The 18,311-nt window shown below is 40.8% G+C and overlaps 1 protein-coding gene across 2 annotated transcripts in view; it reads right to left on the bottom strand.

The window, feature by feature from the left end:
- Nucleotides 1-1,199: 1,199 nt before the first annotated feature.
- The window catches only part of LOC103528314 (phosphatidylinositol-binding clathrin assembly protein), a 29,525-nt gene continuing 12,413 nt past the window's right edge, over nucleotides 1,200-18,311 (bottom strand). The window contains exons 9-21 of one of the 2 annotated variants that reach the window (XM_030449308.1): nucleotides 15,334-15,419; nucleotides 12,770-12,893; nucleotides 12,261-12,397; nucleotides 12,052-12,155; nucleotides 11,107-11,253; nucleotides 10,569-10,628; nucleotides 10,377-10,487; nucleotides 9,210-9,326; nucleotides 9,072-9,102; nucleotides 8,464-8,584; nucleotides 6,429-6,485; nucleotides 6,050-6,157; nucleotides 1,200-5,502 (exon numbers count right to left, since the gene is read on the bottom strand). In XM_030449308.1, coding sequence (XP_030305168.1) covers nucleotides 5,488-5,502; nucleotides 6,050-6,157; nucleotides 6,429-6,485; nucleotides 8,464-8,584; nucleotides 9,072-9,102; nucleotides 9,210-9,326; nucleotides 10,377-10,487; nucleotides 10,569-10,628; nucleotides 11,107-11,253; nucleotides 12,052-12,155; nucleotides 12,261-12,397; nucleotides 12,770-12,893; nucleotides 15,334-15,419 — 1,218 coding nt within the window. In that variant the 3' untranslated portion in view covers nucleotides 1,200-5,487. The remainder of the gene's footprint in view (nucleotides 5,503-6,049; nucleotides 6,158-6,428; nucleotides 6,486-8,463; nucleotides 8,585-9,071; nucleotides 9,103-9,209; nucleotides 9,327-10,376; nucleotides 10,488-10,568; nucleotides 10,629-11,106; nucleotides 11,254-12,051; nucleotides 12,156-12,260; nucleotides 12,398-12,769; nucleotides 12,894-15,333; nucleotides 15,420-18,311) is intronic. The other variant, XM_030449309.1, reaches the window with a different exon arrangement.

Below are 18,311 nucleotides of genomic sequence, written 5' to 3'. Positions count from 1 at the left end.
GGGACCGGGACCGGCACCAGACCCGGGACCGGAGCGGTCCTGGGGGGGGCCCCCGCTGTGTTTAACAGCCTCGCGTCCCCCTGCGCCGCCTTTGCCCGTTGTAGGGAAGGAGCGCGGGACGCGAGGTGTGACGGACCCCAAGGGAAGGGCTCTTGGTTCCGTCACCGAGCAGCCGGTTCCGGTTCGTACAGCGGAATTTCCGCCGCCCCGTCCACCCCCGCACACGCTCCTGGCAGAGTTCAGAGCTCAGCCTGAGCTCACTCGGGCTGTGGGACCGCGCAGCTCGGTGCTGGCAGCACCGGGAGGTTCGGGCGGGCAGGGACACAGCCCCGGTTCCGCTGAGGCTCCCAACCGAGAACCCGAGGACTGGGGCTAAAAAAGCGGCTGTAAAACCCTGCTCTGCAAGGATTCCAGTGTAGAGAGGTCAGATCCCGACACGTGGGTTCCAGCCCCTGGAATTACATCGGAACCGGGGCACAATAACCCGACAGTGAAACCCTCCCGGCTGCTGGGAGGGCTCAGGAGCAGCTCCAAGCAACAAACACCCCCACAAGACAGTCAGAAGAGCAGGAAAAGAACTGTACCACGCAGGTCCATGGAAACAGCCCTGGCACTTTTACACCACGGTCACAGAACGAGGAGATGGCCAAAGACATCACTGTGTTCAGCCCCATTCCATTGGGATGTGGGGAGAACCCAACATCGCCCCCATGGGACACCCACAGCTCCAAGCAGGAAAATCCTGTGGCTGCTTCCCGAGGGAAAACCCAGCAGCTGAGGCAGTGACCTACCCTGGACATGATGCCCCCTGCAGTGGAAACCGATCAAACAAGTCTCAGGGTTGGAAGGGACCTTTAGGATCATCCAGCTCCAAGCCCCTGCCATGTTCAGGGGCACCTCCCACCAGCTCAGGTTGCTCAGAGCCCCATCCAGCCTGGCCTTAAAAACTTCCAGGGATGGGGCTTCCTCTCTGGGCAGCCTGTGCCAGGATGGGAGCAACTTTTTCCCAACTTCCAATCTAAATTCCCCCTCCTCCAGTTTGAATCCATTCCCCCACTCCTACCTAAAAAGTCCCTCCCCAGCTTTCTTGTAGAAGATGCAGAAGAGGAACAAAGCAGGGGAGCTTCCTCACTCAGCTGCTTTGGGTATCCCTGAAACCTGAGAAAAGAGCAGGAAAGAGCAGCACAGACACACTTTGCATGTGCCGAAGTTTATTTTTTGGTTTTTTTTTTTTTTCCAAAACTTGTTTCATCAAATAACTGGACATGAGCAGTTTTTAAAAAAACCAAACAGCTTGTGTATTAACAAATTGTGAAGTTCCACAATTAAAATATCAACACAGCCAGTCTTGTGCTTAGGCTTCGTTTTAAAAAATTATGAATTCATAGAAGATAAACCCTCAAAAGTTTTTTTTTCCAGTTTGTGGCTAGTGTGTTTCCCACACATTCTGTATTCTTATAAAATGAAGGAACTCGTGTAAAGGAACAGCTGTACAAGAACACATCTGAAAAAAAGCCTGAACAACCTAAATTATAGTAGCTCCTTTTAAATAAATATCCAATAAAAGGCACAAACCTGTTATGGGGAAAAACATAACATACAAAACAAGACCTATTAAATAAATAAAAGTGTGGATTGGGGTGAGGGAAATCTGTTCCAGCACCTATTTTGTCATTGCTCCAACACTGAAATTCCAGCCCAAATATTTGGTAAAGGATTTAAACTTAATCACAAGGATAGGCATTTGAGATATACTGAAAGACTTGATGTTACAATTCCTGCTGTAACTGTCCCAGTTACTAAATCTCCTTAAATAAATGATGAGAATCTGAGCCATGATGCAGTGATTATCAGGAAGTCAAATACATCTTCAGAGTAATAGCAACAGGTTTTCTAAATTCCTAGCTACCAGTAATGTATAAATGATAACATGTACAGTTTCCATCGCTCAAAAATATAATAATCTTTTAAATGGAAATAAATGACTGATACAGTGCCTTTAGATGTTGGCCTTACAATACAAACTACCCCAAAAAAAAAAGTGTTGTTTTTTTTTATATGTACAAATTCAGCACCGATCCACAGTGCAACACTACTCTAATTGTACCCCCACCTTCCCTGCCACACAGCAAAACACCCAGATGGGGATACACCCTGTATTCAGTCTTGTAGTCAGAAGGGGGGTTTTTTGGTGGTTTTTTTGTGTGTGTAGGTTTGTTTTTAAACAAAAGTCCATTTGTAATTTTTACCTACAAGGATTCCACCACTATGTGCACAGAACTGAGATTTCTCTAGTACGTGTCCAAACCAAAATAATTCAATAACTTCTTGGAGTCTAGAGAACCTTAGAAAACCCCAGTTACTGAAGAAGAGGTACACTTTCAAGTCCATCAGACCTAACACAATCAACCTTTCCAAATTCCCCTCACAGTTACCCTATGGGTGTGACCCCACAGAAGCAGCATGAAGTCCCAACAGTCAGGCAGGAATGACCCACTCAGTACAGCCATGCAAGGCTCTGCACAGTGTACCTGGAGCCTTCCCCCTTGTTCAGACAGCAAACATGGAGTGACATCTTAGTTATCTGCCCTCTGAAGTATTCAGAACAGGATTCTGACCAAACGAGTTGGAAGGAAACCAAAGGGAAGGTCACATTTATATACATCTCTTCAGTGTTTTCACAACTATTATTCACAACTCTTGTGGGCTGTTAGTTACCCTCAAGAACAACCTCTGTCTTCCAAGTGTCTTCTTGGAGACGAAGTTCTGAGCCAGCAAAGCCCTGACAGCATCCTCTGTCATGAACTGTTATTTAAACCACTGTGCTCTGCCCTTTATGTGTCCCAATATGCACCCAAGGAACACGTTGGCAAAAAGCAGTCCTGCTTTTGTGCAGAGAGAAGGTTGGGAAGCAATCTTGTCTTCCTAAGGATAAGTCTGAAAGCTATGTTTTTATCAAACAGTCTGAACGAGACTAGAAAGAAGGTATCTTACAAAGTTTTCAGGGTATACTTTGTGGCTGTTTCTCCTTTTTTAATACTAACCAAACTGGCATCAGACAGCTTTGCTACAAGGAGCCTACAAAAGAACCATTAAAAACTCCAGAGCAAATCAGAAGCAGTGCAGCCTGTACCTAGCACTAAACCCATTTCTCAGTGACACACAGTCCAGATACTCAGAATGCTCCTCGATAAAGTTAACCAATACATACTGTTTGCCAGGCATTTATTTGCATATTTTATTAAATTATTACTTACCCAACTCAGCACAAGAGACCTAACAGCTCCCAGTGCTGGAAACTGCCAGCTTGTGGCCTGCTCAGCTCTGCCTTTAATGCCCTGACATTTATTACTACAAGTTCTGCTCTAATTTGAACTCCAGACTTTTCAGTGCTGAATGAAGCAATGGAATTCCCAATTTCTTACACAAACAGTCCCTTCAACACAATGGCATCTACTCCCTCATCATGCAGAGGGTAACCATAGGCACTGAAGAACTCATTGGCTTAAAACTGTACAATTGTTCAGCCCAGTGAAGGTGGATTAAAGCTTGCAGCCCTTTGTAAATCAAACTTGAACTGTAAATTGCTACAGACCAATCCAAATTCTTTTCAAACCAGCACACTGAAAAACTGAGTTTGCAATTCCTGCAGTTTCCCAGAAGTTAGTGGTTACAGATTCCAAGAGATGGAGAATGCTTTTTATTTAGTTTCTTTTGAGTTGTTTCACTTGACAAAAATATTTCCACAGAGTTAAGAAATATTACTGTTGCAGTGTGCTTGGGCAGAATTGAGCATTTAGAAAAAGAAAAGCTTGTTCCCACTGTCAGGAAAGTGCTGTACTTTAGAAGTTCTCTGCAGGGCAGTTTGACAAGACTCTGAGGCCTATCTGCATTTATAGTGAGAATCAGAGACATTTCTGCAATTACAGACTCCCCAAAGGATATCAGACATGCTACTCTGAAGGGCTGTTTATCAATAGAAAACTATTCATTTTTTGAAAACCCAGCTTTAATATTAATCATCAGCAGAAGTCATTTTACAGGAGAGCTTTTAATTGTATTTTGCGACAAAACTTGCTCCCAATTTCATTTACCTATTAACTACTTTTTTTTTTTAATGCTATCACTTTTTATCAGACATTGAAAAATACAAGATAAGGCATTTTCATAGCCAACTGCAGTACTGAAGGAAGATTGTTCAATACAAAAGATGTGCCAGAAGCCTGTACACATCTGACCTCTCATGAGTAACATCATAAATTACTTGATTTAAAAGATTTTCCACTCAAAAGGAGTTGGGATTTCTTAACGTGGCATTTTTGCCTCGAAATTACTACAGATGAAAAAGATTACTGCAGCATTAAAGAAAAGACTATCTAAAAGTTTGCACATATTTACACATTTAAAAATAATTACTTTTACATGATTTGCAACTAGGTTCTTACTTCAGAAAAGCAGCACAAGCAATTCTCTGCAGCTGGATAACTTCAGTACTGTTGCCAGTCCACAAGTGTCAGCACTACTGCAACATTTGCTTCTTGTGACCTAATAGACTTTTTTTTAAGAAAAAAAAAAAAAATTAAAAATCAGATCTCTTGCCTTTTTTTTTTTTGCAGGCAGCAACATGATTTCTCAAACTGCTCCCATTTGCTGCTGTTGGAGGTACCTGCACTCACTGGCTCCCAAACCTTGAGCTATGGCAAATGCTGCCTGCAGAGAAGATGCTTGATACGGTGCAGCCACTGTCACCTCTTGGAGGCTGCACGTGCTGGTAGGAACACACTTGTTTCCCCTACTCCATCACAGACTTTCCAGCCCATATCAGAGCCTGGTTCTGTCCACTAGCCATGTAACACTGACATACCAATGGAGCAATTTTTATTTTTACTCTATGTATATGTAATATGTATATATCTCGTTGATTCACAGCATTTCAAACTCACATTATAAAGGTTGCAAATTACTATAAGCTGATGTGAAAAAGCTGTCTGATTTCACACAACATTGGCCTTATGATAATGCAAGCATTGCTCTATCAGAGTATTTATTAGAGCACGTGACAATTTTATTGCTCAACTTCGTTTGTGTCGTGTCTTGGTTACAACAGCCACAGAATTTATGGAGAAAATAAATAGCTTGGACATCCTCAGTTAACTTCCTAAGGTAATCTACTGATGAATAAGGTTGCAGAGCAATCATGTAACCCCTCTTCTCAGCTCTGAAGATGATAAACCAGCTTGAACCTTCTGAGTCAGCCTCAAAAAAACAGTTTTCTGCTGAGCTGTTCACAAATCAGGGAGCAAACCTGCCTTCCACTGCAGTGACTGTTATAAACAAGAATCTCTAAAGCATCACAATTCAAAATTACATCATATTATACAGGGAAGAAACAGTTGCCCTGTTCAGGAGTACATCATGGGAAAAGTGAAATTCAGTCTTTTTTTACCAGTATTTGGTTGTTTCTCACATCTTGCTGCTTTGGTGGCTCTACATAAACTGTATCTGTGAAGCAGAGATCAGGTATTAATGCACTCACATTACTCAGTTTCCCAGCACTGCAGACTCTATTCAGCTGCCCTGCAAGTAAAGACTGCAGGGTTTGGCACTTTAAAAAAATTCCCCACAGAACATTAAAGACCAACACATCTGGGTAACAGGAGAAGAGTTTCTTCAACTTGAATGATCTGTTTTCCATACCTTTTCCCCTCCCATCCCACCTGATCCTTGAGAAAGCTTTCATCACTGTGCTGCTCAGTGTGCCCAAACCAGGTATCCAGCTGCTGTCACTAAATTCTAAATACTTTCACCACTCCAATTTCCTTAATACTGACACAGTATGAAATTAGCCACTCAATCTCTAATTTGTACTTTCTTCCTTGCTTCCTACATTTGTATGGTCTCACCATCTGAATTTACTTCCTTGCCCTTGACTGAGGAACCTCTCACTTTCAAATGCAGAAATACATCAGGGGCCCTTCATGAAACATTTGGTTGCTTTTACCACAGCTAAAGTTTCAATGTGATCTCAAGATGAAAGAAAACATTGCACCTGAGTTTCAGAAACAGGTGCAAAAGGATTTGTTGGCCTTAGACCAGGCTGAGTGTACATCATTGACTGGGGTGCCATCAAAGGAGCAGCTCCAATCTGAGGAGGTACCTGTGAGAAAACCCCACAAAACAGGTGTATAAAAATCAAATTAATTCGAGAAGATAAATCTTTTTGCAATGTAAGGGTAGTAGAAAATAAGGCATATAGACACACACACACAAAGTTAAAGCTTTTTAAAAACTTGCTGTGGGTAAACTCTTCCAATGCACAGTGTGAAAAAGCTACCAGAGTTGAGTCAGGATGAGTTAAGCACACTGTGAGACCCACTGGAGGAGACCAAGGGGATTTTTCAGGAATACAAGACAATGCCATTTCTTACCATTCCATATACAGGCACTTGAGGTGGGGTCACTGGGTAGGTGATAGGAGCAGGTACCTTCAATTGAGAAAATATTCATGTCTTTCAGATAAGCACATGTGTACAAGCAGTATATATAAAACTGAAAAATAGGTATTTTTTAAATACTAAAAAGAACCAACATATTTACAAGAAATTGACTTACATATCCAGGATAGTGTACTCCATTCTGGCACAGCAAAAGGAGTAAGGACAGAAAATTATTTAAGAGGTATTTGAACTGGAAATTCTAACCAAGGGATGGATTAAAGTCCAGCACTATGAATGTCTGTAACTGTGCTCAACTCATTGATTAAAAGAATTAAAATGGGAGTAAAAAAAAGGCATGGACACCAACATCAGTAACTATGCCTGTTGCCTTGGATAGGCTTCCAGCAAAGAAAGCCATCACTGGTAAGACTTGCAGCAAAACCAGAAATTTGACTAAATCTAGGCAGATTTGAGTTTGCTTGCACACACGTTTGTGAGAGAAGCTTTTAGAAGGCCCAGCATGCAACTCTGCTTCTTCCTCCCATTATGGGGGAGAGGGGCATAGAAAAAACAAGGAAGCCAGTGAGCATTCAGCTTAAGAAACAACCACCAGCAGCAGATGTTGACTCAGGTCAGTGCTCCTCACACACTCATTTCTGATGTCTGCAACACACAGCAGAATGAAAAAAGAAAAATGAAGAGCACCTTAAGCCAGTAATAACTTATCCCAGGTTATGTTCAAAGGCACAGTGATCCATGCACTTTTTACTACTGTGCATTAAGTAGTGCTAATTCCATTAAAAATTAAGTGCTAGTTTAAAAAAACCAAACAACTAATTACTGAATTGTCAGTACTGAGGCACTGACTTTAGAGATGCTCACAGCTGAGCTTGTTCTTTGCATCTTTAACTGTTGGAATCCCAAGCAAATGAGTAAAGCAGATACCTGGCACACAAATGCTTAGAGCAGGGGGTAGGAAACATGAACACAGGAGATAACACAAATCCACAGTGATCCATGCGTGCTAGGGGCCCTCTATCTTTCAAAAATAAGAATGCATCAGCACTCAAACAGCATGTTCTAGAGCACCAGAGGGCATAAAATGATTTATTTTATGGTCTCAGCATGATTTATTTTATGGTTTTAGAAGTCTCACATAGAAGTGTTACACAGGACATCTTCTCATCTATATTTGAGTTTCATTTGGAGTCCAATACAGGATTTAGTACTCTACTCAAGTTAATAATTTTGAATGAGCACACTCATGGAAGATGGGGAAAAGAGGCATTACAGGCAAAGTTATTCTCATTGCAAAATAAAGCCAGACAGCAGTCCAAAATTCCTAACAAATATGGCAATTACCCTAGCTGTACATCTGAGATCAACATTCTACTCCCCTCTAATGCAGCTGTATTTCAGAAGTAGTTTGTATTTGTATGAATATGTAAGATATTTCCAAAAATCTCAGGAGAAATATCCAAGAAATTAAAACTCTTGATTTAGGAAACTACAGAGCTTACACTTAATATTGTGTATTGTGTTAAAATATGAAGCTGCTGTTGAGATTATGCTGTTGAGCTGCTTGACCAGAAAATTAAGTAAGGTGCCTTGCAGGGCTTGCAGCAGCATTTCATGTGAGGGAACTGCCAAAGGGAGTGAAAACTGGAAGGAAGGGCAGTTTTAACCTTGACTCACATTCTTGGGATTCTTAAAGGTACATTTGTGAGCACATGGGGGAGGAGTATCTCAAACATGCACATCAGAAATTCTCTGCTTTGGGGCCATTTGTTTCAATTCAAAAAGAACCCATGAGCTAAGTCCTGAGTGAAAGGCTGATTATTTAAGTCTTAATGGACAAGTTTTACAGTGAGAGGAAATAAAGTATACTAAAACCTACAATTTCAGAAGAAATCCCACAAGAATTTTCCCCTTGCCCCTCCCCCATCCTATCCCCAAAAGCCTTTGCTATGCTTTTAAAGTTAATTCAAGCAGAGAAGCAGCATTTCAGTAGTACTACATCAATTACCATGTGTGGAATAGTGGGTAAGGGAGTAGGGTTCCATGTGGTCGAGGTGCTTGTTTTTGCTTGCCAGTTTGTTCCACCTGTAAGTTTTTTCTCTGTAGGCTGAGTCCACTGCATATCAGATCTAAAATGAAACAGATTTTTTTTTGTTTAGTTTTCAGACTCAACAGTTGCTGTAACATCACACTGGAAACCAAAACATGTCTTTAATTCATGTACACAGCTGAAATTTATGGGTGGAACAAAGTCAGCATTTCAGTAACTACTTATATACCTCTGTTCCAGTAAGTATGAAGTCTGGACAGTCTGTTTTGTGTTAGAGCCATCATTACTGCACTGCAAAGTATCACAAATAACTGGAGCTTTATGTAACTGCAAAATCTTTTATGGTGCTTCATAATAAATTAAATAAAAATACAGCAACTTCAAAACTAACTGAAGAGAGTTACTTCAAAAGTTAAGGTTGACCATGTTAAGGCTACTGACCACTGTTTTGTGCTATACTTGGTAGCAGGTAACTTTCAAAAGTTGAGACTCTTGCAATATTCATGCTCATAACTGTGCCAGAAACGACCAAACAGTCATGAAACTAAGTACATATATGCACTTACTTTTTGGATGGAGTTCCTCCAAAGCCAAGATCTGGGGGAAAGAGAAAAAGGCAATACACCTAAATATACTTAATTTTGTGAGGAAAAGGCTTGGTTTGTTTTCAGTAAGAAATGGGAAGGTCACAGATTCACACTTACTTCCCACTAGATTAGCAAGGGAAGAATCAAGGTCATTTGCCAAAATTTTTCCACTTTGCTGGTTGGCTAAAGTGGCTCTTTGACTTTGTGGTGGCACTGTGGGCTGCAATACATCATCTAGAAATGCAAAATCTAAAAAAAAAAAGAACAAGACAACATAAAAGCAACTGTCAACATAACAATTATTAAAGACACCTGTAAGTCAGAGAGGTATTTTCTTTGAGAACACTGAGTAGTTTAAGTATTTACCTCTGAAGTTTCAACATGCTGGAATTAAGGCTTAGACACTTAAGTTTAACTTCTTAATTTTTATGGACTATTACATTGTAATTACTAATCTTAAAGAGTGGTGATGCATTGAAATGGGCTGCCCAGGGAGATGGTGGAGTTGCCATCCCTGGAGGTGTTCCAGAAGCATTTGATGAGGTGCTTCAGGAGATGGTTCAGTGGCTGTGCAAGTGGGATTATGGTTGGACTCAGTCTTTCCAACCTTAATGATTCAAATCATTATTTTGTAGTTACTAATCTAGTAGAATCTGTAATTTTACTTCATTTAATTTTACTACAGCAGTAACTGATGGCATTTTTAATTGAAGAAGAATTTTCTCTCAAAGCAGCACGTTGTTCAAGACAGTTTCACACAACAGAGCAGTGATCTCACAATCCTGCCAGGATCCTGACCTTACACAGGAGCTCCTTTGCTGGATGTTCATAAAAAATCTGAATATATAGCAACATAGCACCTAGAGAAAGACCAGAACTCAGCTGCTCTTCTAGCACCACACAGAGAACTAGCTTTGCATTTTTATAACTACAGTGCTTCTGAAAGAATTGAGAGGAAAACCACTATTATGCACTAAAAGACAATGCTGAAGGCACAAGCAGAGAAGAGCTTAACATGAGCTTACCCGTTAGGAGATATCCAGTGGGTCATGTTCAAAGTTCATTCCCCCAAAAAAAGAGGAAACCATTATTACACAGTGTATGAGAATAGTCAAAACTAATTTTAAAGTTACTACAATTGAGCTGACTGCTTATCTTATCAGACCTATAATCAGCTTGCAATGTATTCAGTTATTAAATCTTGCTGTGCAGTAGCCAGTAAGCTAAATTGTTAAGCAACTGTTGGCTGTAGGGTGTAAACTAATTATAAAAGGTGGTTTTTACCAGTTGTAGTCTTGTACTCTGGTGCTGTAGATTTTCCTCCAAAAACAGCATCAAAGTCCACATTAATTGTTGCAGAGGTGGTACTGGGAGGAGCTGACTGAAGAGGAAAACCTGAAAAAAATACACTCATGAAGTAATACCACTCATGACAGTGAAAACAGAAATTAAAAAAAATAATAATAATCAAATTACCATCAACAGTCAGAGGATGATACACAGAAGCATATGTAGGTTTATGACCACTAAAGTCATCTTTTCAAGAGAGAAGAAAACAAGATCAGTTTAGAAAGAGGAAAGGGAAGAGGGGACCCAAAAATTAAGTCTGCTTTACTTAATGTATTCAAAATCTTTAGTAATAAAAAAGGCTTGGATTTTTGTTTGTTTGTTTGGGGTGTTTTGGGGTTTTTTTGAAAACCTGTAAAGCTCAACTAACTGCTGCATTTCCCATTAAAAATGAGAAAGGAGGTTGCCATTTAAAAGAAACCAGCAAATATTCCAGCATCATTATGATGTCTAGGTTGAGCAAGCTGAACAAAACAAGTTCTCAACTGTAAAAATAAAAATCTAAGGAAACATATAATTTACTGTGTCTGGAATTAATGCACCATTTTCACTTGTAAATAAAAAGTGAAGATTGGTCCAAACCACAAAAAGATTACATGGCCCAGTTTATTAGCACTATTATCTCCAGTTGCAAAGGAATTACATGGGTTTTGTATGGTTTTTTTACCACTAAACAGTTCCACTGTTTGTTTGGAGGAAAAAGCAGAATTGATGAAAGGGGTGGTAGATTTTACAGCTTCTTCAACTGGCTTCATGTCAAAGATGTCCAGATGAGGTGGAGAACCAACACAACCATTTGAGGACGAGAAAGGACCTTTCAGATGCAGAAGTGAAGGAAAGAATAGAGAGTACAAATAATGGAAGAGAAAACCAGACTGAAACGATCACATATGATAATCTCAAGGCAAAGTGTAAATCAGCACATTAAAGACACCAATTCCCACATTTCCAATAAAACTCTTAACAGCTCCCTCTATTTAGGGAAAATAATTCTAGTTTTGCCATTGGGTGGGAGGGGAAGAATGACAGAACATTTCTCAAAAGAGTTAGATACTACATTTTGGCTTCAAGATTCTATCTGTTAATTAACACGTAAGAGTATTGATTCTACCTATTAAAATACTAAGTTTCAAGTTAAAATACTATTAAGTTAAAATAATATTCAAGTTAAAATACCTATTAAAATACTAAGTTTACCATTGCCTTATTTTAATGTTAAAGACATTTCTTTGACACCTATCCTGCTTATTCTTTGAACAACAGCTTTGTGATAAGAATTTTGAAGTCTTTTAAATGAAAAGTATATTAAATACCACTACTTCATGCACAGAAATACAAGCCCAGTAGCTTTTCAGTTACATCTGCTTGTATTTCCCAGCATTTTTTAATTTTCCTTTTAATTAATTTCTTCTACCTGCCCCCTTTATTGTACAGCTCCTTCATTCCACCTGCTGCACACTGACATGACTGTGTTGAGAAACTTTCAGTTTTCTAGAGCTTTCAGATGACTTATTTTATATTCTGTCATAGATCAAAGTATGAGTCTGTGTTTTATTCTCATATTATAAGAATTCACCCATCATTTAGGAAGTCAGTGATGGTATCAGCTCACCTCCCCAGGCATTGCTTGCTGATGTTGATATAGCTGGAGTACTCTGCACAGTTGGAACAAATGCAGGCTGGAGATCAAAAAGATCACTAGAAAGGTTGGGCATGCTGAGTAAGAAAAAAAGAGAGAAACATGAAGCTATGTAGCAGGCTCTGTATTCTTGTGCCAGTGCAGGGATTTCTGCTTGCTTCAGAAAGCAAAATATCTCTCACCTATTTGTTGTGGGTGCTGGTACTGCAAAGAGGTCAACAGCTACAGTGGTGTTGACACTTTTTCCTGATAAGGTGCTTGGGGATGCTGATGTGGAAGTGGAATTTGATACTACAGAAATCTCTCTTAATCGCTGCTCCTGGAAGATGAGATACAGTTTGCATTTTAGTTTAACTCTTCCTGAAATAGTTTCCAAAAAGATAATTAAAATATCATCTTAAATATATACAACAGCTACTCTTCTGTAAAGTCCAGAAAACAGAAAGATGCTTGGAATTAGAAATAAGGGTATTTGTTTTAACAAAGACTTTAAAAAAAAATAATCAAGGTGGGGCTTGGTTATAAATAATAATTTTTTCAAGCTATCTCTGCATCCTACAGAATCATGCCTTGGCCTCTCTCAATATGAGAGTTCCCCCACTACATGCTATTTTAGGCCAGTCCTGGTTTTATCCCTTGCCAGTTAAAAACAACTAAAAAATTCTCCAAATAAAACTTCTAAAAAATTTACCTTAAGTGCCTGCAGCCTAGCTTGCTCCTCCTCCAGTGCCTGCTGCTTTTCCTTCTCATCCATCCTGCTAAATGACATTCCAGTATTGGCAAGGGTGGAAACAGCACTGGATAGGGCACGAGCTCTGAAAACAGTAATAATTAAAGTTTTATTATGAGAAACAGTCAGGCATGCATCACTTCTTTGCTCACTGAGTTTTCTCTAGTTGTGTGTTCTCTACACCAGCCTTTTCTTCTCATACAAAAAAGCAGACACCACAATAATGAGGGAGTCTGGTGAAGAGGCATGAGCATCCTCCCTCATTTCAGCAGGTAGGGCTAGAAAGCACAGAACACACCAGTTGTCTCTAAGATCACACAGACCAGACTCCAATTCTATTCCATGCAAGGGCCAAAGGCACAGAGAGCTTGTTTGGGTATGTTACACATGTAACAGCACACAAAGCACAGAAGTTACTCTCATTATGAAATGCCTGTGCCAAGAGCTCTCACTCTTCAGCCAGAAGTACTGTTGTTCATACTACTGGTACAGCATCTGACAAAGAATAACAATTCCTGTCAGCACAAAGCATAAGCTCATTCAGCTGTTCTGAAAAGGGAATGAAGAACTTTTATAGGCAGGTTAAGATAAATTCATGGTCTGAGAGATAGATAATTGATCATAAAGATAAACACTGTCCTATCTTGGGTAAAAAGAGCCTCAAAACAAGATCCCCACAAGTCTATGGGACCAGATGAACTCCATCCAAAGGTGATGAGAGAGTTGGCAGAAGAGCTCGCCAAGCCTCTCTCTATCATCTACCAGAAGTCCTGGCTCACTGGGGACATCCCAGATGACTGGAAGTTGGCGAATGTCACGCCAATCCACAAGAAGGGCCGGAAGGAAGACCCGGGAAACTACAGGCCCGTCAGCCTGACCTCAGTGCCTGGCAGGGTTATGGAGCAGATCATCCTCAGTGCAATCACACAGCACCTGCAGGATGGACAGGGGATCAGACCCAGCCAGCATGGGTTTAGGAAGGGCAGGTCCTGTCTGACCAACCTGATCTCCTTTTATGATCAGGTGACCCGCCTGGTGGATGAGGGGAAGGCTGTGGATGTGGTCTATCTGGACTTCAGCAAGGCCTTCGACACCGTCTCCCACAGCATCCTCCTGAGAAAGCTGGCTGCCCACAGCTTGGACAAGCGTACTCTGTACTGGGTTAGGAACTGGCTGGAGGGCCGGGCCCAGAGAGTGGTGCTGAATGGGGCTGCTTCCAGTTGGCGGCCGGTCACCAGCGGTGTCCCCCAGGGATCAGTGCTGGGCCCAGTCCTGTTCAATATCTTCATTGATGACTTGGATGAGGGGATTGAGTCCATCATCAGCAAGTTTGCCGATGACACCAAGCTGGGGAGAAGTGTTGATCAGCTGGAAGGCAGGAGGGCTCTGCAGAGGGACCTGGACAGACTGGAGAGATGGGCTGACTCCAATGGGATGAGCTTCAACAAGGCCAAGTGCCGGGTCCTCCACTTTGGCCACAACAACCCTATGCAGCGCTACAAGCTGGGGACAGAGTGGTTGGAGAGCAGCCAGGCAGAAAGGGACCTGGGAGTCTGGATTGACAGGAAGCTGAACATGAGCCAGCAGTGTGCCCAGGTGGCCAAGAAGGCCAATGGCATCCTGGCATGTATCAGAAACAGCGTCACCAGCAGGTCCAAGGAGGTGATTCTGCCCCTATACTCAGCCCTGGTAAGGCCACACCTTGAGTACTGTGTTCAGTTTTGGGCCCCTCAGTTCAAGAAGGATATTGAGGTCCTTGAACAGGTCCAAAGGAGGGCAACCAAGCTGGTGAAGGGACTCGAACACAGATCCTATGAGGAGAGGCTGAGGGAGCTGGGGCTGTTCAGCCTGAGGAAGAGGAGGCTCAGGGGAGACCTCATTGCTCTCTACAACTACCTGAAAGGAGGATGGAGCCAGGCAGGGGTTGGTCTCTTTTCCCAGGCAACTCTCAATAAGACAAGAGGGCATGGTCTTAAATTGTGCCGGGGGAAGTTCAGATTGGATATTAGAAAGAATTTTTTCACGGAAAGGGTGATCAGACATTGGAACGGACTGCCTGGGGAGGTGGTGGACTCTTCGTCCCTGGAGACATTTAAAAAGCGACTCGATATGGCACTCAGTGCCATGGTCTAGTGACTGTGGCGGTAGCTGATCAAGGGTTGGACTCGATGATCTCTGAGGTCCCTTCCAACCCAGCCTATTCTATGATTCTATGATTCTATGAAAACCTTAGTACCTTGTAAGTCTTATAAACCAAATCACTTCAAACAAGCAAAAAGTAGGAAGAATAATGTGCAAGGTCTCAGGTCAGTGGTTTATTACAGCATACAAAGTCTATCAGAAACACAGTCATACTGACATTTCAAATGTGACTAAGCTATGAGACTACCACTCACTAGATGATTCATTTATACTTACAGCAAGATACAACTGGAAGTAAATAAAATTGAAGTGACTGAATCCTGAAAATTGTTAGTATGAAGAATCCTAAGTAGAGGTATTGCTGCAATTCACAGGGTGCTTACCTGCTGGCAGCTGACACTTCTTTTGTTTTCTTTCCCTCCACGGAAGCCAAATGCTGTTCCAGTGCTTCAAGTAAGCTGCTGGGTGCCTGAAGTTAAAAATATTTATAAAACACTGCTTCTAGACAACACATCATTATTTAGTACACAGATCAGATTCCTCATCCATAAAAACTAACAACCCCCCCATGTCAAGAACTGTGCCTTTGGGTTTTTGCTGCCATCCTGAATTCCATCTACTCCTAAAAAGAAGAAGCACCATAAAGCAAGGATTCCCCCAGAGTAGATCTGCTTCTGTTTGTGCAAGTCACATTCCTCTTTGGGTTTTTTCTGGCAACAGTATTACTATGTTAATATTAACACAGCAATCACAGCTGAGCAAGCAGAATTCAGCAACATCAATTCAAATAAAATTTGGTTTTGGTGGATCTCACTCCTGCTTCCTAACCCTGGAAAAGTGTTACCCATGAGATATGTTTTCAAACACTGTTAGTTTTTAAAGCAATGAAGATGATTTCAGAAAACAGGCTTCTTGTCACTTAAATCCAGCAGGAAGTTAGGCACTAGACACCTCAGCTAAGACTTGAGACACTGAAATGAGTTTTAGGTGACCAATACTCATAAGCTTCCCAAGACTTTTGAAAGCACAGCCACAACATTTTTCAGTACCCAAGACAAACATTTTAACTGGTAGCTAACAGAAAAGAGCAAGTTTGAAATTATAAGACACAACAGAGTTGGTTTGGTTCCTATAGAAAACAAGAAAAAAGTGCCAATCAGAACCTGCCATACACTCTTATCCACTATAGAAGTATTTCTTCCATAAAAAGGAAACAGCTTCAAAGCTGAGAATAAATTCGAACTCATCTCGATTACACAGTCTTAGTTGGAAGTCAGATATCTCCAAATCACCCTATAAAAACAACCTCCAGCAAGTAAAATTATTAGGCTGGCTCTTTTGGAAGAGTTCATTGCCTCACTAAGCCCAATCACAATTGTTCTCTGGGTTTTTACCTACCCAGTCCATATTTCATAAAACAATTGAAATAAATCCTACTGCAGGTGAAGGGAACAGACCTCAAGTTTTAATCTATGTGCCAGCTCAGCCCTCCTCATCTGGCAGAGTTTCAGACATGAAGCCTCTCTTACCACTCTCCTACTCTCTGTAGGCAGAACAGATAGGATAGGCATTGTTTGGAAGAAAAACAAGCTTGCCCTTGCTAGCCCTTCTGTACCAAAAGCTAGAGCAAAGTATTTCCTGGAAAGAGGAAAAATATTAATCACACAAGGCTCTGGCAAGCTTCCCTCTGAAAAACTGAGCACAATTCAAGCTTCCCACATTCTATGAAGGCCAAATCAGGCTCTAAAAAATGTAAAAAAAAAAAAAAAAAAAGCAATTAGAATAATCCTATAAAACTGCCTAAAAGTTAAGGCCTCAGCTGGTATTTCTTTCTCTAGAGCTAGGTAAGCTAGCCCAGTGTACTCACCTCAACTGATCATGAATAAATTCAGCATTCAAACTAGAGAGCTAAACCTCAAAGGGGAACATATTTAAATACCTTTCCAGAACAGGGACAAAATAAAACAACAAACAAACCAAGCAAAAACTCCCCTTTTACTTTTCAGAAGGAACAGTAGTTTGCAAAAGGAACTGCATGACTCAACTAGATGGATAATCTTAATAATAGTAGACTTAATTACAGAAAGTTTATCCTAGTTTTTTTCCTCAAGGCCACTCTAAAGCTTATCTGCATGGAAAAGCATCTTCTGTAGACTTACTCTTCCTCAAATCCCCTCAACAGCCCTCTGAATCACAAAATCTAAACCCAGCTTTCTCATTGCAGCAGACATTCATCAAAACATCAGAGATAAAACTACTAAGATCTGTTCCCCCTAAATTACATGTCAGGGAATATGCCTGGGCTGTATTTCATGACTCAGCCTCCCTCCTTCAACCCAAAGGCATCACTCAGGCATCCATACAGAGGAAAATGCCCCAGCTGTGTTCATGAAATGGAGTAACTGCTATGAAGAAAAAGTCAGCAACATCATTGTGAAACAGGGCACACAAAGGAAAGTATTTTCTTTATAGAAACTGTGATTGTTTAAGAATGGAGGAAGAAGAATGCTTGTACAGCAGCAGGAATAACAAACCTTGAAAGAGATAAAACTTTTGTTGTTAGAGATAGCTCAAGAAAACCCTGAAATATGCACGTGCAAGAACAGAATACACACCAGAAATGGAAACCAAGTATTTGGGAAAAAAATTAAATACGGTAGACAGAAACAAAAGACAGTCTCTTGTCAGAACTCGTTACAGAAACACAAACACACATTTCTGTGAAAGCCTGGTATTGAGAAATTTTAGCAAATGTGGCACTGAACTGATGTACAATTACTCAACTCTTAATAAATGCCATGACATTTACTGAGATGGCAAAATCCTTGCTTAACAGTGGCACTGAAATTGCCAAACTACACAGGATGCTGACATGTACCACCACTGTTCAGAATTGCCTTTCATTTCCAAGTGCACTTAAAACAAAATAGCTGAGCTATTAGAAACCATGTTGTGAGGAGGTATGAAGGGGTTTGCTCACTGAAATTTTCAGATATAAAGCAGCAAAGTGAAGTTAAATCCCCTATTCTCAGTAAATCAAAAGAAACCCTGCTTTGAAGAGCCTTATAATGACCCAATTAACTGGACAAGTGCACACAAACCCAGCAAAGCATAACTTCAGACTAGGGTATAATTTGATTAGTATAATACAGGCCAGCTGAATACTGCAGTACTAATCAAAAGACACTAAGTAGTTAAGATCAAACACCATTAGAAACCATCAAACTACTGTTTTCAGTCATTACCTACTCTTACCCTGCTTTTTAGTTGTATTTCTTCACTGCTACATAGGTCTAAAAGTTCTCAAAGGGGTTATTATTAATTGCTAGGAGTATTAGAGATTTGTGCTTTGAAACATGCA

This window comes from Calypte anna, chromosome 4 (assembly GCF_003957555.1).
Source record: "Calypte anna isolate BGI_N300 chromosome 4, bCalAnn1_v1.p, whole genome shotgun sequence".
Taxonomy (NCBI): Eukaryota; Metazoa; Chordata; class Aves; order Apodiformes; family Trochilidae; genus Calypte; species Calypte anna.
This window is presented reverse-complemented; position numbering and strand designations above follow the sequence as displayed.